The sequence below is a fragment of the Acinonyx jubatus genome, chromosome B3 (assembly GCF_027475565.1).
Source record: "Acinonyx jubatus isolate Ajub_Pintada_27869175 chromosome B3, VMU_Ajub_asm_v1.0, whole genome shotgun sequence".
Taxonomy (NCBI): Eukaryota; Metazoa; Chordata; class Mammalia; order Carnivora; family Felidae; genus Acinonyx; species Acinonyx jubatus.
The window spans coordinates 21,618,768-21,644,110 of NC_069386.1; the positions used below are offsets into that span (position 1 = coordinate 21,618,768).

A 25,343-nucleotide genomic window follows, 5' to 3' on the forward strand; every position below is an offset into this window, starting at 1 on the left:
AGAAGACAAAACACACTCATACTAAGGTATGTACCCTGTTTTCTTCAGGGTAATATTTAGTTGTTAATTCATTTTTTAAAATGATAGAAAGAAAACATAAAAATAGGTTTGCATAGGTTAGGGGTAACTATTACCTAAGTAGAGGTAGGAAGTATAACTTTCAAATCAGTAAAAAAATTTAATTAGCCAAAGGATATAGAAAAGGAGAAAAACACACCAAAAAAGCCTGGCAAATAACACATACAACATAAAGAACTACATGCATGATAATAATTACAATAAAGTAAATGGATTAAATTCACTGTTCAAATGACAGAGACTCATGGATCAGATAATAAAATAATATCTGATGACAAATTATTTATAAGAATCACATGTAATATAAAATGATAAGGAATGATTCAAAATAACAGCAGACAAAATTATATTCCAGGCAAATCTGAGCCAACAGAAAGGCAAGATAGAGATTTCATATCAAGTAAAACAGATATAAAGATAAAAAACATTCTAGGGCGCAGAGAGACACTTTATATGTCGGTAACAAAAGAACACTGGAACAAGATGCCCTAACAATTACGAGTGCATATACATCTAACAAGATGGCCTCAAAATACAGTGGAAAGAATGAAACTAAGAGAAAAAAACGGATAATGTGCATTAACATTTCTAACTCAATTCTGGCTTTTCCAGACAACAGAGTAAGCATAAAAGAATAATCCAAGATATGGGTTCCAATGTAGCTTGAATAATAAGGCTGGGCTAGCAGAAACAAAGACAACATTCATTCACAACAGTTTGGGAGGGCTGAGCTAATGCAATAGGATAAGAAATGAAATTCATTTAATGTAATTACATTTCATATGAATGTTAAGAATTTAAATTATTTCAGATATTATGATCATATATATATTTAGAAGCCTCAAGATATTGTCTTAGAAAAAATGATTAGTTTTAATAAGAGAATTTATGTAAATTACTGCATAAAACATAAATATGTAAAAATAAGTTGCTTTTCTCTGTGCCTAAAATCTTAGAATCTAACTAAATGGGGAGGCATATTGAATGTTCTTGGACGGGAAAATGATATTACAATATGCCAATTATTCTTAAAATAAAAATTCAACCCAATCCAACCAGAATTCTAAGTTTAAGGTTTATATGGCAGAATAAATATCCAAAAATAGTGAAAAATTTTGGAAAAGAATAGCAGTAAAAAAGTTGCCTTAACAGAAGTTATACTATATAAAACTACCAGAGTCAAGGTAACAGGATGAGTGACCACACGAACTGACAGACACAGTCCAGAAACACATCCAAGTATATTTGGGAATTTAATATATGGCAAAGTTGGCATTTTAGTTCAGTGGAAAAAGGATGCTTTATTCAATAAATGTGCCAGGGTAAGTCAATCTTGATCCAGAAGAAAGCAAGACTAGATTCTTCCTTACTACTTACAAAAAATTCAAATCAATCAAAAGACCTAAGAACAAAATTTTATTTTATTATTTATTTATTTATTTATTTATTTATTTATTTATTTTTTATTAGAGAGAGAAAGGCACAAGTGAGTGAGGGCACAAGTGTGGGGAGAATCCCATGAGAGTGAGAGAGAGAGAGAGAGAGAGAGAGAGAGAGAGAGGAGAGGGAGAGAGAGAGAGAGAGAAGCGGGGCTCACCCCAAGTGGGGCTCTAGTTCACCTGAAGTGGGGCTCAAACTCAACAACTGTGAGATCATGACCCGGGCCAAAGTCAGATGTTTAACCCACTGAGTCATCCAGGTGCCCCCTAACAACAAATTTTTCAAACAAATATAGGAACTTTGTATTCCAGGAGATCTTCTACAGCAAGAGAGGACACCTATCAGCCATGAATGCATAGTAATACAAACACTTTGTTGGCAGAATACTCTGTAAACAAAATCATAAAGTAAATGATTCACTGGGAAAGACATACACGTATATAAAAATATATGTTTGTCGTCTTCATCACAAAGAATGTTACAAATTGATAAGAAAACTGAAAACAAATAGAAAAATGGGCAAAGTATGTGAACAGGGATGTTGCAGAAGCGAAAATCCAACTGGCTAACAAACAAATGACAAGATGAAAGTTAAAACAGGAGACACCTGTTTTTTACCCTTCACAGTAGAAAAGCAATGTAAAACTATCACAAAATCATCCAGGACTGCCAAGAGTGAAGGGAGAGACCTAGTTTTGCACATGGTGTTGGCACAGCAAATCCACTTTGGGAATGCTGACCCATAGAAATAAAAGCACTAGTATGTAAGATCATGGGCATAAAGTTGTTTGTTTTAGCATTGCTAGGAGTATTGGAAACAAAACACCCAAGAAAAACCAGGATAACCATTAATACAGGAGTGGTTTAGAAATGACTGTACAGAACAATATATTGAGACTATACTCATGATTGTTCAGTGAAACAAGTGATTTGAGAAGCATTATGTGCATTTGACTCTGATGCATTCTGAATGAGTGTAGCAAAAGGACAGACCAGGATGCCATCATTGGTTATTATGTCAGTGAGATTTGAGATGGGTGGAGAACAAAACTCTGAAGTTTTCTTTATATCTTTCCACTGTTTCTTCCATTACAGTAAACACATCTGATTCTTAAGAAAAAGAACAGACAGGGGCGCCTTGGGTGGTTCAGTTGGTTAAGTGTCTGATTTTGGCTCAGGTCATAATTTCACAGTTTGTGAGTTTGATCCCTGAGTCGGGCTCTGCACTGACAGCATGGAGCCTGCTTGGGATTCTCTCTCTCTGCCCCTCCCCCATGCACGCGCATGTGTGTGTGTGTGTGTATGTGTGTGTGTGTGTGTGTGTGTGTGTGTACGTGTTCTCTCTTTCTCAAAATAAATAATAAATAAACTTTAAAAAATACATAAAAAAAGAAAAAGAACACAGAAAAGGGAGCCCTTGGGACACTGAACACTGATGATGAACAGATCTGGAGGCTATGCTACTTAGGGAATAACTGAAGGGACTAGAGGTGCTTGGCTTGGAGAGACTCAGGTTCCAGGAGGAGTGCTGGCCCTCAATCACATGGGCTCCTAGGGGACTGGACTGCCTCTCCTGCTTTTCTGAGGCAGAGGGAGAAGTCAGGAACCGGAAGCAGCAACGCACATTTCAGCTTGATGAACCGAGAGCCCGATTTGCCTGCAGCTGAGAGGTGATGACCTTGCCATTCTTTGACTGCCACCCCCCCACTACCCCCTGCAAGCCATGGAACCCCGGAGAAGCTGTTTCTGAGCTCATTTCCTTGCCAGGTACCTTGGGCGATGTCGTCCTGCCTCTGAAGGCAGGGCCGTTCCACCTTGTGCCCGGGCTGCGGTGGCTCTCGCTCTGGCTGCTTGGGACACCTGCCCTCGTTGAACACATGTGGCAGGTTGGCTGTGTGCACCTGTCGGAGCTGCTCATAGTCACTCAGAGCGGCTGTCAGGTCCCAGTTTTTGCCTGTGGACAAGAAATGACAAGAAATTACAATATGAAGGATCTCACTGTAGAAAAAAAACTGTATGAGAAGCATTCTTTAACAAAATTTTTTTTTTACAGTTCTTTATTTTTGAGAGACAGAGAGAGACAGAGTACAAGGGGCAGGGGACAGAGAGAAGGAGATACAGAATCCAAAGTGGCTGCAGGCTCGGAGCTGTCAGTCAGCACAGAGCCCGAAGCAGGGCTTGAACTCACAAACCGTGAGATCATGACCTGAGCTAAAGTCGGACGCTTAACCGACTGAACCACTCAGATGCCCCATGAGAAGTATTTTTAATTATCACTTTGACTAATGAACTTTCCACCAGCGTTCTTGTTTCTCAAAAGGGTAAAATGGCTTGATGCATAATCTCTAAAAGCAGAATTTCGCACCTGCGGCTGATGTCCATATGCAATATGTGACTGTATCTACTCTCAGCCTTTAGATTCACACACACACACACACACACACACACACACACACACACACACACACCACTTCAGAACATTACATTCCTAATTATCATGCCCCCCTCCACCCCTTTGAAAATCAAGTTGTAGAGCTTACCCTCTGAGAGAAGCAAAACAAAACAAAAAAAATCAATAAAAAGAATTCCCAAATTTTCTTTGGGCTTTTGCTTAGAGTTTTATTTTTCTTTTTAAGCTTAATACGGGTAAAGGAGAAGCTTTGGAGGAATTCTCTGTGTAAATGCCTTAGCAGCAGGCAGACGTCTGAGCTCTGAACCTGAACTGGGTGAGATGCTAGTCCCGACTGGGGTGCTGGCCTGGGAGAGTTGTAAGCAGGGCTCCTGGGCACGGAGATGGGTGTGGTGTTGAAGGGGACTTTCCGCAACGCTAGGGGGAGCTGTTCTGGGAGCTGGAACCCTGTGGGTCTCTAATTCCTGAGTCTGAGTCAATGGACTTCTAATGGAAGCATGCAGTCTTCTGGCATCATGAGCTTTTTAAAGACAAAGAACTAAAAGCCTAGCTTTCATGTTAAAGAGAAAATAAAATCTTATCTTCTTCTGGATAACTTCAAATTGCAGGTATAAGCCATATTGACCCAATTACATGCTAAATTATGTTGTATATACAATATAATGAGGCTTTAAATATACGAAATAATATCAGGACATCTTTTTTACCTCTTCTACTTCTAGTGAAGACTAGAAGTAGTCTTGATACCATCAATCATCATATGTAAGTTATATGACCACTTGTAATGTAATCACATTTTTTTCCTCCATAGTTAGCTAACAGAGACACAATAGTTGTATCTTTGTACTATCTTAGTGGATAAGAAAAGCAAACTAAATTATCTGGGTCACCCAACAGAAAAAACAGCGGGAGTGGGTGGTTTTGTAAGTGATAATAAATAGCTGGGGCATTGGTGTAATGCAGCCTGGTTATCATTAGTAATAGAAGTGGAGGGTGGTGGTCGTGGCTGTGGGGCTGGGGTGGTGGCCATGACAGGGCAGAAGCATAAATGTCATAACACACTTTCACACTCACATAGGACTAAACATCACAGTGTACAAATATAACCCACATGATCTAAACCTGGCATTTTCAAGCATAAGTGTTAGCGATGATCCAATGGGCATTAATGTTCCAAGAAGGCAAAGATAAGACTCTTGCCCTTAGGGAAATCATGCCTAAGTGGGGGGTGATGACCTGAGTGGGCACTCTGCTCTAAGGCACGGCTGAGGGGGCCACATGCCCAAGGGAGGATCAAGCCTGTGTGGAGGATGAAGGTCAAGGAGAGAGGAGGTGAAGGAGGAGATACAGGCCTGTCTTGATTAAAACCCACACTTCTGGGGCTATAGTTTCCTTGAAGCTGGTCTTGTTTAGGGCATCACAGCTCCTGGTTATGGACTAACTTTCACACCTCCACCCTACCTTGCCCATTCATCATGACCCTCCGGAAAAGGACTTGTCCTCTTCTTCTGCATCCCTCACTCTCTGTCTCCAATTTGCCAATGTTTTCAGCTGCTGGGTCCTTACCCCCATGCACTTACCTGCACCATGTGAAATTCTCATTCAGGTGTCACTAGGTCCATCTAAACACAGCAGGCTATCAGGCCCATGGGGGAACAGCAGAAAGCCTCACTAGAACAGGGACATTTAACAGTCCCTTTTATCCTATGCCTCTGAATACTTCATGTACCCTTTTCTTGCTGCTTTGCCCTTTTTTGCCCTTAAAACACATAGGTTCCCCTATTTTTTCTTTCTTTTCTTCTCTTTAAAAAATTTTTTTAATGTTTATTTATTTTTGAGACAGAGACAGAGCATGACTAGGGGAGAGGCAGAGGGAGAAGGAGACACAGAATCTGAAGCAGGCTCCAGGCTCCAAGATATCATCACAGAGCCTGAAGTGGGGCTCAAAATCACGAACTGTGAGATCATCACCTGAGCTGAAGTCAGACGCCCAACTGACTGAACCACCAGGTGCCCATCTTTTCTTCTCTTAATTTATATCCTCTTTTGAAGGTCAAGACCATCCCTATGTGAAAAATCTTAAATCTAGTTGTAATTTCTATCCTAAGCTTCAAGGCCAAATGTCTAAGTATGACAGAAGCTAGGTGACTATCCAATTTCTATTCTCCTCTAAATCTTGATGCACAGAATGCTGCTTTCAGATTGCAATCCACACAGCTAGAAATACTCATTTTTCTCCTGTAGCCAACACGAGATCTTCAAAGTATGTTCTTGTTGTCATATCTCTATTTGCTTACTCTGTTCCTTTTTCCAGAAATATTTCCTCCAAGCAGCAGAATAGTATAACTGTATGAAAGAAGACCTCAATCCAAAGACTACAGGGAATAAGGAAGTTGCCTGTTAAATTTTTTCCTTTAGGCTATGCCTTACTTTGTGCATATCACAATACATTAGGTTACTGGATTAATAAGCACAGGTTTTGTGGTAAGTACCAAAATCTCTAGTACAGTTTACTGATGAAATGTTTGTGATTTAAACTTCTAACTCATTTGATGTATTCTTAAGAGTAACATCAAATGAGGCCAGATCTCAAGTTAAACTTAACATATGCATTTTGGCTCTCAGAGTGTGCTGCTTTAATTTAGCATGAAAGTATCACATTAATAAAGGGAAACTACAAGTCAGAGATGCATGGCCTTATAGGAATATATGAAACAGGAAATGACTAAACTCAGGGGAAAAAGCAAAAAAGAGGCAAAGTCATTTCCAAAATGAAGTTAAATTTAAGGGCGCAAAGAAAAAACAGACCACAGATAGCATAGTAAGGACCATAAAAATGGAAAATAAGTGGAAAAAGTAAAGAAACAAAAGCTAACAGAGAAATGGCAGATATAGAATGTAGGTGAAAGACATAAAACATACAAATAATTGTAGCTTAAAATAAGAAATCTAAAATAATGGAAAAGAAAAAAATAATTTAAAAAGTAAATAAAAAAAAGCAAACTTCTCATACAAAGATTTGATTCTACATATTGAAAGGGCACACTGCATAAAAGGAAGTTGTCCTAGTAAAATACCAAGACATATCCTTATAAAATTGTGTTTTAAAGATAAAGAGAATTCTTTGAATATTTAAACAAAAAATAAAGAAAATCAGGATTGTAACATACTTCTTGGCAGCCACATTCAATGCCTGAAGTCAATGGAGTCACATCTACAAAATACTTAAAGAAAGGAGTGTGAGCTAAGAAACTTTTATATTCATCGAGGCTATCCCTTCATGTATAAAGGCTACAGACAAACCATTTTAAACAAGAATGCATCCAGGAAATACTACTCAAATGGATCTTTCTTGAAAAAACTATTAGAGGATGGGCTCCAGCCAATCAAGAGATGAATGGAGGTTTGGCAAAGGACATTAGGCAGCAGTAAATTTATTTAACTGTACATCTAAGAAAAAACAAAGGTACAGATACAAGTGCAAGAGGAGAAAGTCAATATTCTGCCAAAGCAAAAACGATACAATCAATACAATGGTAGAAGGCAGAAAGTAGAAATAACATACAGTTGCCTCAGTTATGATACAGGGGAGTTAAAAGATCAAATACAAATACGTAAACATATTTAGCAATACAGAGGTGAATGCCAAAAACCAGATAAAAGATATGCTATTAATTAAATTGGATGGGAGGAGACAGAAAAAGAGAGAAGGGAAGAGGAAGATACAAGCTAATTTTATTGAAGCAGATTGTAAGAACTAACACTGTCTAAAGTAAAAAGGAAACAGAATATTATATAAAGGTATAATTTAAAAAAGTAAACCATAGATAAAAAATGCAACTTATCAGGGCACCTGACACCTGGGTGGCTCAGTTGGTTAAGCGTCCAACTCTTGGTTTCAGCTCAGGTCATGATCTCAGGACTCATGGATTCAAGCCCGCATCTGGCTCTATGCTTCGGATTCTGTCTCCCTCTGTTTCTGCCTCTCCCCCACTCACAGTCTCTGTCTCTCATCTCAAAAATAAACATTAAAAAACCTTGCAACTTATTACCAGAAAAATATTTTTTTAATGTTTGTTTATTTTTTGAGAGAGGGATTGACAGAGTATGAACAGGGGAGGGGCAGAGAGAGAGAGGACGACACAGAATCTGAAGCAGGCTCCAGGCTCTGAGCTGTCAGCACAGAGCCGGACGCAGGGCTCGAACCCAGGAACCGTGAAATCATGACCTGAGCCAAAGTCAGACGCTCAACCGACTGAGCCACACAGGTGCCCCCAGAAAAATATTTTTTAAGTAAAAAGCTAATAAAATATACTGAAAGACATTTGAAATATTTATATACAAACATAGAAAATATGATACAACAGAACTAAGAACCACCATATCTGTCATCGCGATATATTTAAATAGGCTTAATGCAACTATTTAAAGAAGAGGATTTGCATGTTATCTCACAAAGCAAAGTCTAGGTATTTGCTGTATATAAGAGATCTATCTAGAGCAAAGTGATTCAGAAAGGTTGCAGCTAACAGGGAAGGGCCGTGGTTTATCAGGGTTATCAGGCAAAGATAAAACAAAAATAAAAAGCCCAAGATCACACTGTATACACTGTATGTTATCTAACTTGACAATAAATTATATATATATATATATATATATATATATATTAGAAAAATAAAACAAACAAACAAACAAACAAAAACCAACATAGGGGACATGATCTTATATCTCTATCTATCTATATACATATATATTATATATATGTATATATATACATATATAAGTGTTTATTTTATTTCATTTTTGAGAGAGAGAGAGAGAGGGAAAGAGAGAGAGTGGGGGATGGGCAGAGAGAGACACAGAATTTGATGCAGGCTCCAGACTCTGAGCTATCAGCATAGAACCCCATGCAGGGCTCGAGCTGATGAATTATGAGATCATGACCTGAGCCAAAGTTGGTCGCTTAACACACTTAGCACCTGGGTGCCCAACAATTCACAATGGAGATGTATATTAATTATGCTTTCTTTTCTGTAGTTTTGAAGTCTTGCTGAGCCATGAGGGACTGACTGCCCTTCTCAGGCCTATCTGATTCCTCATAATAGCTAACTACCTCCCTGGAAATGTGCCTTTCATGTGCAAACCAACCAATCCAAACCCTGACTCACACTCAGGGCAAATGAAATGTTGCCTTTGCTAATCACTCAGGGCCAGGTACCAGACAATTTGGGGTGGCTTCTCCACCCTGGAGCCTGCTAAAATTCAAACCAGCTAACCCTAAAACTTATTATCCTGCCTATCCAGCCTTACCTGTTCCTTCCTGCAGAAATCACAATAAAGGCTCTCATCATATTTCCCCCCTTCTCTGTGCCTCTGACTGACCCTGATACTCCTGTGTGGCCCTGCATGGCATGGCTCCTGTTCCTAAAGAACTCTTTCCTTCATGAGAGTGATTTCCATGCCTGTGTGCCTTACCATACCCAGTTAGAACAAATATTAGGTACATATTAAAACAGAAGACATAAGAAGCATGAATATATGCATACTAAATAAAAAAGTAGAAACTGTACAAAACAGAAATTGCCATGAAAGACTAAAATAAACACACTGACCTTTCCTATTAACAAGAGAATGCCATAAATAGCAGATTGCATTGTAATGTGGGAATAAACAGCCTCCAAACTCCTGAGGCCCTAACAACAGAATTTTATATTTTACTCATACCATAAGTCTGCTGTGGGTTGGAGAAGCTCTGTCACGCCTTCTCACTTCAAGATTCAGGTGGACAGAGCAGTTGGTCTTAAAAACTGCCTATCAGTATGGCAGAGGGACAAAAATCTCTAGGGTATCTCTCATTAACAATCAAATACCTTGGCCCAGTAGTGACTTCTCACTTCTGTTCCCAACCCAAGGCTGAAACTAGGCACAGGGTCCCTCCCTCCCATCCAACCACAGGGGCCAGGAAGGGCAATTCTCCCACACACCCACAAGGGGGAGGCAGAGTGCTGGACATAGTCTTTGAACACCAGATGTAACATTAACATACAGTAAAAGAAAATAGCCTTCATACATAAACAAAAACAAGTTAGATGACATAATGGAAGGAAGTATTCCATTATGCAATTTCATAATTGCAACTAAAAGACAAAATACTGAGAAATAAATTTAAAAGAGATATGTAAGAGATCCATGTTCTTAGTTTGGAAGACTCAGTATCATCATTTCTTCCTAAGCTAATTTATAAATTTAACACGATCCCAATTAAAAAAAAAAAACATAAGCAGGGCTTGGAATCAGACAGGCTCATTTTAACCTTCATCTGGAAAACTAAGCAAGAATAACCAGGGACTCTCTGAAACAAAGGAACAATGAGGAGACAGGGGCACTCACAGACATAAACCTGCTCTACTGTCTCGATAATACTACATGAACCATCTGATAAAGCAATGGAACATAAGGGAAAGTCCCAGAGAGACTTAAATTCATACAAAATGTCAAAAGATGGTATTGATCTGGGGAAATATTTGCACTTCATACCACACACAGGAGTCGTCTCTGATGCAGGTCAGATGCTAAGAAAACCAAGGCAGGAGCATGCTGGCAGGAGGGCTGGTGGGAATGAGGCAAGGGGTCTGGGGGGAAGCAGCAGAAGACCCACCCTGAAGGTGCAACAGAGCCTTCCCTGAACTGACTGGCATTGCCTTACAGAGGAATTCGCATTGTGGTAAGGGGCACAGACATAAAGAAGGCACTGGATGGGCATTGCCCCCAGTAGGGGACTTGGTCAAAAAGTGACTTCCTTCCACTGGGGGACCACTGAAGAGGGACTCAGCTGTGAGCCATCAGCAGCCTGGCTCCCTGCTTCCCACTCTGGCAGGAGTCCCTGGGTCCCCGGATGAAGGGATCTGAGCACAAGAGCAAATGCTACACCCTCTATTTTCTCCTGTGCACACACGTTTGTGTTTTGCCCAGAAACCAATAAGGGGGAAAACAGAATAACAACCCAAAGATAGAAACAAAGGATGTGAACAAAGAGTTCACGGAAAAATAAACAACTCTGAAATAGATGAAAAGATGACAAATTTCACTCACAAAAGAAATGCAAATTACAAATATACTGAGGAATCATTTTACACATACCTAAGTAGTGAATGCAAAAGTTGGCAACCCACCTGGTTACCAAGTTTGTTGGTAAACAGGCTTGCTCATCCACTTGCTGCTAAAAGTACAGAATGACAAAACCCCAAGTAATTTGTCAAAATTACATTGCATTTATCCTGTGACCCAGACATCCCACTTCTGGGCTTTTGTCCTTTGGTTAATACTTATACACATAAGATGAGGTATGTACAATATAGTCACTGCAGCATCATTTATAACAGCAAGATAATGGAAACAAGCTAAGTGTCCATCTGTGGAAGAACATTTAAATAAACTACAGTGCACTCCACTTAACATGATGATATGCTATTGCATAAGAGAATGAAGCCCCATGGAAAGATCTCTAGCACATATCTGGGAGTGAAATAAGCAAGGTGTTGAATATTCATAATCCTACCTTTTGAGTAAGGATAGAATAATATATAAATTCTCTCTATATACATTAAAACATACAAATAAGTGTGTGCTTGTATCTGCATATGTAAATGCTAGACAGGTAAACAAGAAACTAACACAAGCAATGATCCAGGGGTCAGGGGGAAGTGGGGTCCAGGGGACAGAGAAGGTACAATATTGTCAATTTCTTCCTCTTTTGAGTGTTGAACTCTTTAGATAAATCACTTATCTAAAACAAATAGAAAACAAAACTAAATGCAAAAAATTTTAAATGATTAAACAATAATTACCAGTATCTTAAGTGTACCAAGGTAAGAACTCTCCCTTAATATGTAGTGTGCCATAACTACAGAATGGAAGATTTCATCTCCTTCACATTTGCAGGCAAAATTCTGAATTTCCTGCTATTAAATACAGATGGAAATAGAAAGAGCCAATTGAAATAATGGAACTTCTTAGCTAGCTGATATTTATAAGACTGTTTTAATTAGCTTATTTTTATAGAAATGTGGGGAAAGAAATGAGCCCAAAGGCTGCCTCAACTAATCTTCCAATAGGTCATAGTTCACCAGATACTTGTGCAATATAACAAATATGATAATAAGGTAACAAAATCATATGGCTGATATTTGGATATCTGTTTTTTTTTTTAGTTTATTTATTTATCTTGAGAGAGAGAACCAGTAGGGAGGGGGAGAGAGAGAGGGGACAGATCTGAAGCAGACTCTGTGCTGACAGCAGAGAGCCTGATGCAGGGCTCGAACCTATGAACCGTGAGATCATGGCCTGAGCCAAAGTTGGATGCTTAACTGACTGAGCCACCCAGGCGCCCTGATATTTTGATATGTTAAAAAAATGTATGTATTCTATTGCCAGCTATATAGAGGCTGGTATGTGCAGTAAATTTAAACAAATGTTGAAAGAAAAAATAATATTTATGCACATTCACTCTTTGACCCACTGTGAAATGGTTTTTGTGATCCCCTTTCTACTGAAGCATTCTTTTCAAGATTACCAATAAGCTTGATGTAGATAAATCCAAGGTCACTTCCCTGTCTCCCATCAATAAAGGCCTCTCTTCTCCTTGATTTACTTTCCTTTTTTGGGGCAGAGGAAAAGAGAAAGAACTAATGTGCAGCGTTAGACTGTGACTCTCTTTTGACTTCTAAGACATCACACTCTACTAATCATCCTTTTATTTCAATGGCTGCTCTACTCCTTTCCTTTTAACAGCACCTCTTCCTCCTTCACTAAGTCCCTAGATGTTGTCATTTCAGATCTGGGCCAAACTCCACTGGGAGGTATTTGAATGAAATTTTTACTTCTGATTTAAAGGAATACAGACTTAAGAGGAGGGTTGACCTGTGCTATTATTCCCTGTTCTCACTGACTGGAATGCAGACATGATACCTGGAGCTGTAGCAATCATCTTGCAAACACTAGGTAACAAGCATGAAAAGGCCAATAGCTAAGAATGCTGAGTGAGGAAAAAAAAGCCTGAATAAGAATCTGGACAGATTACTGCCAGCAAACCCCTAACTAGTATAGGGAAAAAACACAGGACAGAAGCCTACACTGAGACCTAATTCTGACAGGGTACCCAGGTCAGGATGTAACTTGGGACCTGGAGGATGACCAGAGGTGCTCTCAGGAGGATGTCTCATTTAGGCCGAGACCTAAAAGAAGTGTGAAAGCCATCTTGTCAAAGAATCAGGGGCAGGGGGAAGAGGGGTGGCATGCTGGGAAGAAGACAGCACATCGATAAACCTCGAAGTGAAATGACCTGGCACATAAAGGCAGTTAAGTGTGAATGCAGCACAGAGAGGAGACTGGAGAGGCTGTCTGAGGAGACTGAAAAATACAGGAAGAGAGACGGAGGTGTTGGGACAAGGTACACCTTTAAGGGTCTTGTGAAGTATGTGCTGGGATCTGAACTTCATCACAAGGGTAAACATGAGCTACTGAAGCACTTCCAAATGAGTAGGGCCTGATCCAATTTTTATTTTAGAAAAATAAAGTGTTTGCATTAAAAAATATCTCTGGTTAAATAGTAGAGACGGCATTAGAATTGGTGACGCTTGTGGCAGAAAGCACATTAGGTGGGGCCTATAGCAATATTGATGTGAAATGAGCTGGCCTGGTCCAGTGACAGTGAGGATGGAGTAATGGCGGGGGGGGGGGGGTCTCCTAGGTGCCAGACGAGGGGGAGAGGGAGAGGTGAAGGCAGGTGTTCAGGATTCCGGGGACTGCTCAGGAAATGTCTGGCTCAGTTATGGTAATCCACATCTGGAAGACTACTCAGCCATTAAAAATGAATTTGCATATACAACAGATTTGAGAGGATTTCAATGAAGTAGTGTTGAGTGAGAAAAGCAGTATGATGACAGTGTGTTCAACACAATCACCTTGGAGACACAGAGCAAACACAACTCTGCCTGGTCCATGTCCAGTGTTATCATGCTTTAGCATCCAAGGTCAATTCTACACCCCTGCTGCCTTTGCAGGAGAGGAGCGTGAGTGAATGCTCCTGGAAGGGATTCCCAGTAGAGTTCCAACAGCCTCCAATGAGAAGCATTCATGCAAGATTGATTGGAAGGCTGAGCACAGGCTGGTTTTCCATGGAGTGTTGCAAGCAGATGCCTGGGCAGAGAGCAGATGGAGATTGGCTGTAGATTTGGGGAAAACTCCTGAGAAACACCTGCTTGGCAATCCAACTGCTAGGGTGGGTGGGTGGTGGGGGTGCCCTGTGAGTCCTGAGGCTTCAAAGACTTCCAGAGTGGATCTCCTCAGTGAGAACACAGCTTCCCTAGTTCCCTTTCCTACTTGGAATATCTAGAATGACTTGTGTCTCCTTCGCCAAATGCTGACAGATACAGAATTTGGTATTAGAAATGGTTCCCGGTATTAGAAACACAGAGATGACACTAGTTCTCTGACACTGTAGGAAAACCAACAGCTGTTATGCACAGACACTGTGATGCAAAGAAGGGGTACAAAGAGCATGGTAGGTGAACTCTCTTGACTGCACTGGGTAGCATGCAGGAAAAACGGTGAGCATTAGGACAGTAAGCAGGAAAGATTGGGCTTTGAAAGCTGGATGGGATCCTAAGAACACTAAGTGGGTTCTGATGATTGAAACCTGGTGCTCTTAAGAGTTAAATTAATCAAAAGTTAGTTACTTAATTAGTTAAATTAATTTAAAGTTAAATTCATAACTAGGAATCCATTCCATGTAAAATGCCATGTATCCTGGATTCCAGTAATCCCATTTCTAGGAATATAGCCTCAGGACATATCTGTACCTCTGCCATATGCATAAGGAGTGCCATGAAAAATGGGCACAGCAGCCTGCTGTGTAACTTTTAAGCATTTCCAAATGCTTGGGCTCTCTATACTCAGGATGCTATTAATCAATTAATCTAAACTGTGATATCACAATATGTGATAAACCATTTTCATAGTAGCTGAAGGAATATCTAAACTGAATAGCCAAAAGCTACAGGACAGGGGTGGCTCCCACACTGTACTCTAAGGAAGACCACGGATCTGCTCTGTAGGCTCCTGGTTCAGGCAGGTACCCATGGGTGCTGACGATATACATATGAATGAGGACACCTGTGTGCTTTGTAAGAGGGTGACAGAACAAGAGGTGAGATGAGCATGCAAATAGCTGCTGTGGACTGAGAGCTGGGGTAGTCTGCAGAGGGACCCAGGTGCCCCATTATTTGTGAATGAGAAGAGGAAGGGCAGAAGAGAAAGAGGAAGGGCAGTGCAGGGGAACAGAATACAAAGGCTTGGAGGCTTGCAAAACCATTCTTTGCCCAGTGAACTATACAGATGTGCTGGGGTTCCAGGGATATGGGAGTTGATCAAGAAAAAAGAAATGACCATGAAGTGGCACACATGAGCTTTATGGGGTGATGCTTACATGGGGGAAGTTTCTCACAGGAGGAAGCTGTGCATCAGAGACCACCTATGTGTCTCTACTCAGAGAGGGGGAAGGGCAGGGGACTCCTCCCAGGAGAGAGAAGCACACAGGAGCAATGGTTTCTGTGTCCCAGTGATGTCATTCAGCAGCACCATGGGGAGTCTGGGTCAGAGAGGTCTTAAGGGCAGCAGCAGCCTGCTGTCTCAGAGCCATAGACTTTGTCTTATCAATGGCGAGCAGATGCTGGGGGAGGATTTGCAGGGAATGCAAAGCAGGAAGGCTAAATGTATAGAAATCTGCTTACATGAGCTATGTTTAAAACAAATGGATGTGTGAAAATGTGAGTTTGGGCTGGCAGATTTGGACTCAGTCTGCAATAAGGAAACAACCAACCTAGGAGGCAATACACAGATCTGTGGTTCATTTATAAAACAAGAGGTCAGCAGGGCTGCCCTACAGAATTTGACCAGAGACGACCAAAGTGATACTCTCTTAGGTGGAGTTTTAAAAATACATAATTTGATTTCAAAGTCTTAGATGAATTTTGTAAAAATATCACTTGATTTAGAAGACAAATAAATGAACTCAGTGGCTGTCTGTACCCAGTCACATACCCTGCCATGGTCCCTAGTCGTCTAAGCATCCCTACTGACTGCTTCCATCGGGGCAGAGATCTGCCTGGATAAAACCTCACGGTGCAGGAAGCATAGCTAACTTGTGGCTTGGTCTTTCTCGCTGAACCAAACCCTCTTCTCTGCAGCCAGCCCCAAGCTACTTTGTGCAATCAGCAGCAGCAGCAGCAGCAGCAACTTCATCAACTCAAGTCAGGTCTCTCAGCCTTTAATCTTAAAATCGTGTTTTAAAAAGAATCTGAAGATTGACTTTCATAAAGTCAAAGATAGTTAAGTCAACCCCCACAATGAAAGACTGAGTTCTGATAATTATGGGGTGCTTTGCTGATATTGATAGTTGTCCTTTAATGTGGGTTACTGTCCACCCTGAGCAGGCAGCCTGGCTCAGCATTCTGTGTCTTCGATCTGCATGGTATTTAAGAAAGAAATGCACTTTAATGGTTTCAGTTAAAAATCCTGAGGCAGTTTTTTTTAAAACAAATCAGAATGAATGCTGAAGTCTCTGAGGAATAAATCACTGTATGTCTCTTGGATGTTTGCCAACCTGGTAGAGTCTGGTAGACTCCAGGAAGAACCTTGATTATTTGTGGCTTCTAAAGAAAGTTTTCTAGCTCCTTCCATCCAATTCTACTAGGAAGCCTGCTGCTACCCCTCTCACAACAATGGACATAATGGCAGCTAGGGGGTCCAGGCTTCACACTGCAGCCAGGTCCTTCCCTGGAGAGTTAGGGGGCTCTGGAGGAGGACTGGCTCCTCCAAGCCCCTGGCATAGACAGTGGCCATGAGCTGTTTATTAGTCCACACAACGAAGAGAGAAAGGCTGCTTGGCCTCCCAGGATATTTTCTGCTTGTTCAGATTCAGTGAAATCCTGCCGGGGACCTATGTCTACAAAATAGTCAAATTATAACCATGTGAAGATTGAAGATTGGGATTCAGGACAGCAGTGCCTGCCCCCTGGTGGAGAAGGCAGCGTGCCCAGAAGAAACAGGACAGAGCTGGCTGCAGGTGCAAAGCCAGGCCATGCTGTGTAAGGCCTCAGGACTTGCCTACAAGGCCTGTTCATGCGCTCAGCAGGGATTCAGGGGGTGTTTACTGTGTTCTGCTTTAGTAGTACTCTGGCTCCAAATTGTTCCCTGGTAAGGTGAGAGACCCAAACAAATAAGGAAGGAGTCCTGTGGCTGTTTGGAAGACAGCATTTTCAGTCATGAGAGCAGCAAAGTCAAACCCTGTGGTGGGCCTGCATGGCTATAGTGTACATAAATGAGCAAGGTGGCCTGTGCATAGAGTGAGCAAAGTGGAGCCTGGCAAGGATGCAGGATTTGATTTGGGGAGAGACTAGACCATTGGCAGATTTGCAAGCTGCGGAAAGAATGTTCTGACATTCTTCATTTAATTAAAAAACATTTTGTGGTATCATTTATACACAGTGGAGTGAATGCCCAGATCCATGATCAGTTTGAAGACTCTGGTCGGGTGCACACATGTGTGTAACCACTGCTGCAGTCCAGACCTGGATCATGTCTGTCATACCTAGAGGGGTGTTGTGTGCCCTTCTAGCCAATCCCTCTTCAGCAGTTTCCTGCTGCTGTGTAATGAATCGTCATGCAGGTAGTGGCCAGAGGCCGTGTGGGCTTGGTTGGCTTCTGTGTTCTGAGACTCACAAGGCTGCAGTCACGGTGTTGAGAGAACTGCATTTCTTTCTGGAGCCTCTGGAAAAACATCCACTTCCAGGCTCATTCTGGTCGTGGCAGGATTCAGGTCCATGCAGTAGCATGGAGTCTTCAGTTCTTTGGGCATTGTCAGCTGAGGGTCATCATCACCCCCACAGACGACTTTGTTCCTTGGACCATGGTCCCTTCCTCCATCTTCAAGCCAACAATGGCAGTTGAGTCCTCTTCACACTTAGAATCTCTCTGATCATTCCTTTCACATCTCTCTGAATCTTCTGCCTTCCTTTTCTGGTTTCAAGGGCAGAAGATTACTGTGCCCACTCCTCTTCCCCAGATAATCCAGGAAAAATCTATTTTAAAGTCAGCTAATTAGCAACCTGAATTTTATCTGCAAAGTCCCTTTGCAGTAGTACCTACATCAGTATCTGTATATCAGGGAACCGGAATCCTGGGAGGCATCTTTAGAATCCTGCCTACCACACAACCCCCATTTTTGAGCTCCATTAAATGGAGTCATGCAATACTTTTTTCTGTGTCTGGCTTGTTTGCTCAGAATAAGATCTCTGAGATTCATCCATGTTGTAGCATGCATGAATAGTTCATTTCTTTTTATTGCTGAGTAGTATTCCATTGTATGGATACACCACACTTAATTTATCCATTTACTTTTTGAGAGGTTTGTGGGTGCTTTCTAGATTTATGTGATTATGAATGAAGCTGCTGTGAACATTTAAGTACAATCTGTTTTGTGGACATAATGTTTCTTCATTAAACACCCTAGAGCAGAACTGCTGCATCAAAGGGAAGTATATTCTTAATTTTATAAGAAACAACCAAACTGTTTTTCAAAGTCGTTTTATTATTTTGCTTTCTTACCAGCATTTATTCCACATCCTTCTACCAGTTGGTATTGTCAGTCTTTAATTTTAACCATTTTTGTGAGTGTGTGGTGATATCAGTTTTAATTTCTATTTCCCCAATGACTGATTTGAAAATCTTTTCTTGTGCTTACTGGTCATTTCATATATCTTCTTTTTTTAAATGTTTATTTATTTTGAGAGAGAGAGAGAGAGAATGAATTTGAGAGTGCAGGGGACAGGCAGAGAGAGAGAGAGGGAGAGAGAGAATCTCAAGCAGGCTCTGTGCTTGTCAGTGCAGAGCCGATGTGGAGCTCGATTGCACACACCATGAGATCATGACCTGAGCCAAAATCAAGAGTTGGATACTTAACTGACTGAACTACTCAGGCACCCCTCACGGATCTTCTTTTTAAACGTCTTTCACTCACTTTTTCATTGGATTATTCATATTTTTATAATTAATTTTCAGTTGTTACTTACGTATTATTTATACATTTGTAAAGTATATATTTATAAATTACATTGTGTTATCTTATATATTTATAAATTATAATTAATTTGAAGTTGTTATTTATATACATATATAAGTACTTTATCAGATATATGTTTTAAATATCCCAGTTTATGGCTATTATCTTAATAGTGTCTTCCAAACGAACATGTTTTATTTTTGGTGAAGCTCAATTCATCATTTGTTTTCCCTTTCACAGTCCTTTTTTTGACCTCTCTAAAATATGTTTGTAAACTCCAGGGTCATGAAGATTTTTTCGTCCATGATTTCTTCTAGAAGCTTTGTAGTTTTTGCATTTACATTGAGGTCTATAACCTACCTTGAAGTAATCTGTATGTATGGTATAAGGCAGAGGGTCAAGGCTTTCCCCTTCTGTCTTCCCTCTCTTCCTTCCTTCCTTCCTATATTATTTTACAGTTGTTCAAGTACCTTTGGTTGAAAACACTTTTTCATTTCCCTTATTTTTTTTTAAATGACCTCAATTGATGATCGGTTTGGGGCTCCATCTAGACTCTCTCCTGTTCCACAATGCACTGCTTGTCTCATCTGACGTGAGTGCCACACAATCCTGATGACTGCAGCTAGAAGCCTGTCACTGTAGGTTCTCTGGCTCAGCTCTCCCACTGCACAGCAGTCTTCAGAGGCTCAATCTCAATCAAATCCCAGAACTTTTTTTTTAAACTGATGTCTATTGGATCAGATGGACTTGACAGATATATTTAGAACTCTACATCCCAAAGCAGCAGAATATACTTTCTTCTCAAGTGCACATGGAACATTCTCCAAGATAGATCACACGGTGGGTCACAAAGCAGCCCTCAGTAAATATAAAAGAATTGAGATCATACCATGCACATTTGCAGATCACAATGCAAGGAAAAAGTCTGGAAAACTTCCAAAAGCATGAAGGTTAAAGGATATCCTATTAAAGAATGAATGGGTCAACCAGGCACTTAGAGAAGAAATTGAAAAATATATGGAAACAAATGAAAATGAAAATACAACAATCTAAACCCTTTGGGATGCAGCAAAGGCAGTCCTAAGAGGAACATGCATTGCAATCCAGGCCTATCTCAAGAAACAAGAGAAATCCCAAATACAAAATCTAACAGCACACCTAAAGGGACTGGAAACAGAACAGCAAAGACACCCCAAACCAAGCAGAATAAGAGAAATAATAAAGATCAGAGTGGAAATGAACAATATATAATAAAAAAAAATGAGTAGAACAGATCAATGAAACCAAGAGTTGGTTTTTTGAAAAAATAAACAAAATTGATAAACCTCTAGCCAGGCTTCTCAAAAAGAAAAGGGAGAGGACCCAAATAGATAAATCACGAATTAAAATGAATTTATTACAACCAATCCTTCAGAAATGCAAGAAATTATCAGGGGATACTATGAAAAATTAGAAGCCAACAAACTGGACAACCTGGAAGAAATGGACAAATTCCTAAATACCCACACAATACCAAAACTCAAATGGGAAGAAATAGAAAACTTGAACAGACCCATAACTAGTGAAGAAATTGAATCACTTATCAAAAATCTCCCAACAAATAAAAGTCCTGGACCAGATGGCTTCCCAGGGGAATTCTACCAGACATTTAAAGCAGAGATAATACCTATCCTTCTCAAGCTGTTCCAAAAAATAGAAAGGGAAGTAAAACTTCCAGACTCATTCTATGAAGCCAGCATTACTTTGATTCCCAAACCAGACAGAGACCCAGCAAAAAAAGAGAACTACAGGCCAATATCCCTGATGAATATGGATACAAAAATTCTCAACAAGATACTAGCGAATTGAATTCAACAGCATATAAAAAGTATTATTCACCATGATCAAATGGGATTCATTCCTGGGCTTCAGGCCTGGTTCAATATTCACAAATCCATCAATGTGATACATCACATTAATAAAATAAAAGATAAGAACCATAAGGTCCTGTCCATAGATGCAGAAAAAGTATTTGACAAAATACAGCATCCTTTCTTGATGAAAACCCTCAAGAAAGTCGGGATAGAAGAAACATACTTAAACACCATAGAAACCATTTATGAAGAGCCCATAGTTAATATCATCCTTAATTGGGAAAAATTGAAATCTTTCCACCTGAGATCAGGAACATGACGGGATGTCCACTCTCACCACTGTTGTTTAACATAGTATTGGAAGTCCTAGCATCAGCAGACAACAAAAGGAAATAAAAGGCATCAAAATTGGCAAAGATGAAGTCAAACTTTCACTTTTCACAGATGACATGATACTCTACATGGAAAACCTGATAGACTTCACCACAAGTCTGCTAGAACTGACATGTAAATTCAGCAAAGTCGCAGGGTACAAAGTCGCAGTCACAATTGCACCAAGAACCGTAAAATACCTAGGAATAAACCTAACCAAAGATGTAAAAGATCTGTATGCTGAAAACTATAGAAAGCTTATGAAGGAAATTGAAGAAGATACAAAGAAATGGAAAAACATTCCATGCTCATGGATTGGAAGAGTAAATATTGTTAAAATGTCAATACTACCCAAAGCAATCTACACATTCAATACAATAACAAACAAAATTGCACCAGAATTCTTCTCAAAACTAGAACAAACAATCCTAAAATTTGTATGGAACCACAAAAAGACCCAAATAGCCAAAGTAATATTGAAGAAGAAAAACAATATGGGAGGCATCACAATCCCAGACTTTAACCTCAACTACAAAGCTGTAATCATCAAGACTATATGGTATTGGCACAAAAACAGACACATAGACCAATGGAATAGAATAGAGACCCCAGAATTGGACCCACAAATGTATGGCCAACTAATCTTTGACAAAGCAGGAAAGAGTATCCAATGGAAAAAAGGCAGCTTCTTTAACAAATTGTGCTAGGAGAACCAGACAGCAACATGTAGAAGAATGAAAGTAGACCACTTTCTTACACCATACACAAAAATAAACTCAAAGTGGATGAAGGATCTGAATGTGAGACAGAAAACCATCAAAACCCTAGAGGAGAAAGCAGGAAAAAAAATCTCTTTGACCTCAGCCACAGCAATTTCTTACTCGACACATCTCCAAAGGCAAGGAATTTAAAAGTAAAAATGAACTATTGGAACCTCATGAAGATAGGAAGCTTTTGCACTGCAAAGGAAATAATCAGCAAAACTAAAAGGCAACCGACGGAATGGGAAAAGACATTTGTAAATGACATATCGGATATAGGGGTGGTATCTAAAATCTATAAAGAACTCACCAAACTCCACACTCGAAGAACAAATGATCCAGTGAAGAAATGGGCAGAAGACATTAATAGACACTTTTCCAAAGAAGACATCCAGATGGCCAACAGACACATGAAAAAATGCTCAATGTTACTCATCATCAGGGAAATACAAATCAAAACCACAATGAGTTATCACCTCACGTCAGTCAGAGTGGCTAAAATTACAAATCAGGAGACTATAGGTGCTGGCAAGGATGTGGAAAAATGGGAACCCTCTTGCACTGCTGGTGGGAATGCAAACTGGTGCAGCTGCTCTGGAAAACAGTGTGGAGGTTCCTCAAAAAATTAAAAATAGAACTACGCTATGACCCAGCAATAGCACTGCTAGGAATCTACCCAAAGGATACAGGAGTGCTGATGCATAGGGGCACTTGTACCCCAATGTTTACAACAGCACTTTCAACAATAGCCAAACTATGGAAAGAGCCTAAATGTTCATCAACTGATGAATGGATAAAGAAGATGTGGTTTACATATACAATGGAATACTACTTGGCAATGAGAAAGAATGAAATCATGCCATTTGCAGTAACGTGGATGGAACTGGAGGGTATTATGCTAAGTGAAATAAGCCAGGTAGAGAAGGACAGATATCATACGTGTTCACTCATATGTGGATCTTGAGAAACTTAACAGAAGACCATGGGGGAGGGGAAGGGGGAAAAAGTTACAGAGAGGGAGGGAGGCACTCTTAAGAACTGAGAACAAACTAGGGGTAGATGGGGAGGTGGGGGAGAAGGGAAAATGGGTGATGGGCAGGGAGGAGGGCACTTGTTGGGATAAACACTGGGTGTTGTATGGAAACCAATTTGACAATAAATTATATTTAAAAAAAGAAAAACTGATAAGCCAATTCTATGGAGATGATTTAATATTTCAATTTTACTTCGGCCTCTGAAGAATGGAACAGAGAGAAGAAAGGCAGCAGATTGTGGTATTTGGACTGTGGGTCCTAAAGGAGAGGCTAGTGCTTCTTGAAGGGGAGCTGGCAGGAATTCCTCATGGATTGGCTGTGGAGGGTCAGTAAAAGTAGCAAGGCTTTCAGGCTTTCAGAGAAGCAGGATGTTTCCTGCTCCCCATGGTCTGAGCTCAGATGGGCTAGTAGCCCTGGAGGTTCACATGACTTCCAGTGGAGCCTGGCCTGGGTTCACCTGGGACTCAGTTTTGGGGGGCCTAAGGAGCCTCATGGTGCTGCAGCCATGATGCTCTTTTAGCGTTGAAGAAAACCAAGTAGCTTAAAGAAATCAAACAGTCTGCTAAACTCCCACATGCACAGGGAATGTAGCTGTACCTAGAACTGAGAACATCTGTAATCCAAAGCTCAGTCTCTGAACTATGACTTCCCATTGCCTGCCACACCAGAGCTGACCAACTCACAGGCCTGGGAAGTGGAGAAGGAAGACAAATACGGTCTTCCAGAAAGAGGCAACTGAATTCTTAATTTCCAAAACCAGCAAATTGTACATAAACATAAGAATTATGTGTACATTATTTAAAAAATATATACATACATATAAATGTTTGCAATGTTTTCAATCCCACCTAACACATTTAAAACCTACTCCATTCGTCTTTCCATCCAGATGAGGCACCCCTATCTTGTTCTCAAATGCCCCAAGGAGAGTATGAGAAAGAACAGGGAGGGGCTGGGACACAGGATCTGAGGCACATGCAGCAGCAGGGGCTGTGACTGACCTGTAGTAGTAGTGTGCTTGTGTGTGGTACACCTGTGCAATGTGTATATGCAGTGAGTGTATGTGTATGTTGTGTGGCATGTGTGTGGAACATGTGCTGATTCTGCATGCATTTGTGTTGTGGTATGCTGAAGTATAGAGTGTGTGTGGATATATGTGTGGCTTATGTACTGCATAGCATGTGTGGTACATGTGAGTGGTATGTGATATATATATTGTATGGTGTGTGCATATTGTGTGACATAAATGTGAGGTCTCTGAGTGCATGGTGTGTGTGTGTGTGTGTGCGCATGTATGTGTATACAGGGCACATGCATGTATGTAAAGTGTGAATGCATGTGAGATATTTGGACACATGTGAGATGTGTGCACCTGTAACGTCTATGCATGTTCAATGTGCATTATGTGATTAGTGTGTGTGCTCCCTAATGTATGTATGTGTTGTGTGGTGACTGCCTCTGTGATGAGTGGTATGTGGCATGTGTTGGGAAGTGTGTGTTGTATGGAATGGGTGTGCATCTGTGGTGGGGATGCACGTACAGGGTGAAAGGGTGGTATGGACGAATATGTTGCATATACGTATGTGTGATGGGTACAGGTGATTAATGTGCACTGTGGTGTGTGTGTGTGTGTGTGTGTGTGTGTGTGTGTGTGTGTGTGTGTGTGTGTGATGAGTGTGTGCTGTATTTTGTGTGCATGTATAGGCTCCTGAGGGCAGCCTTCAGCTCCCTATATGGCACCAGAGCTATCAAAGACCCTGGACAGTGAAGACTGTGGGAGATACACTGGACACAAGGGGTGTATTGGGAACAGTGGCCATGCACTCAGTCCCATGGAGCCTCTTGCATTTGAAATCCAAGTTGCTCTCCTCTGAAACATAGACCCAGGCCCTGGGGCTGAGCTGATGACTGAGTTTCTTCAGCAGTCTGGGCCTGAATCCTGGCTGCAGGGCTGGGGGCAGTTCTAATGTCCACTGGCTGTAGCAGTATGGAAGGTGTGCAGGTGGTGAGGGGTTTCCCGGCAGGGAAAGTCATTAGGGAATGCCCCCATGCTCACCGTCCCCATCAATGATCTCCTGCTGGGAACTCAGGCCTGCAATCATGGAACAAACTGATTAAAACAGAGAATAATCAATTATTTTTTTCAGACTCATTTTCTGAAATGGCTTAATCGATGCCTCAGGCCAAGCATTCTGTTGATTATATAAGGAAGTCCAGTGGCTATGCTCCTGAGACACTGCCACAGTGCTGTAAGGGAGAGTCCACAGGCCTTTGCTC

The 25,343-nt window shown here is 40.7% G+C and overlaps 1 protein-coding gene across 3 annotated transcripts in view; it reads right to left on the reverse strand.

Moving 5' to 3' along the window:
- Positions 1–25,343, reverse strand: part of OTUD7A (OTU deubiquitinase 7A) — a 360,750-nt gene that overhangs the window by 81,326 nt on the left and 254,081 nt on the right. For all 3 annotated transcript variants that reach the window (XM_053223657.1, XM_053223655.1, XM_053223656.1), the window contains one exon: positions 3,290–3,472. In XM_053223657.1, coding sequence (XP_053079632.1) covers positions 3,290–3,472 — 183 coding nt within the window. The remainder of the gene's footprint in view (positions 1–3,289; positions 3,473–25,343) is intronic.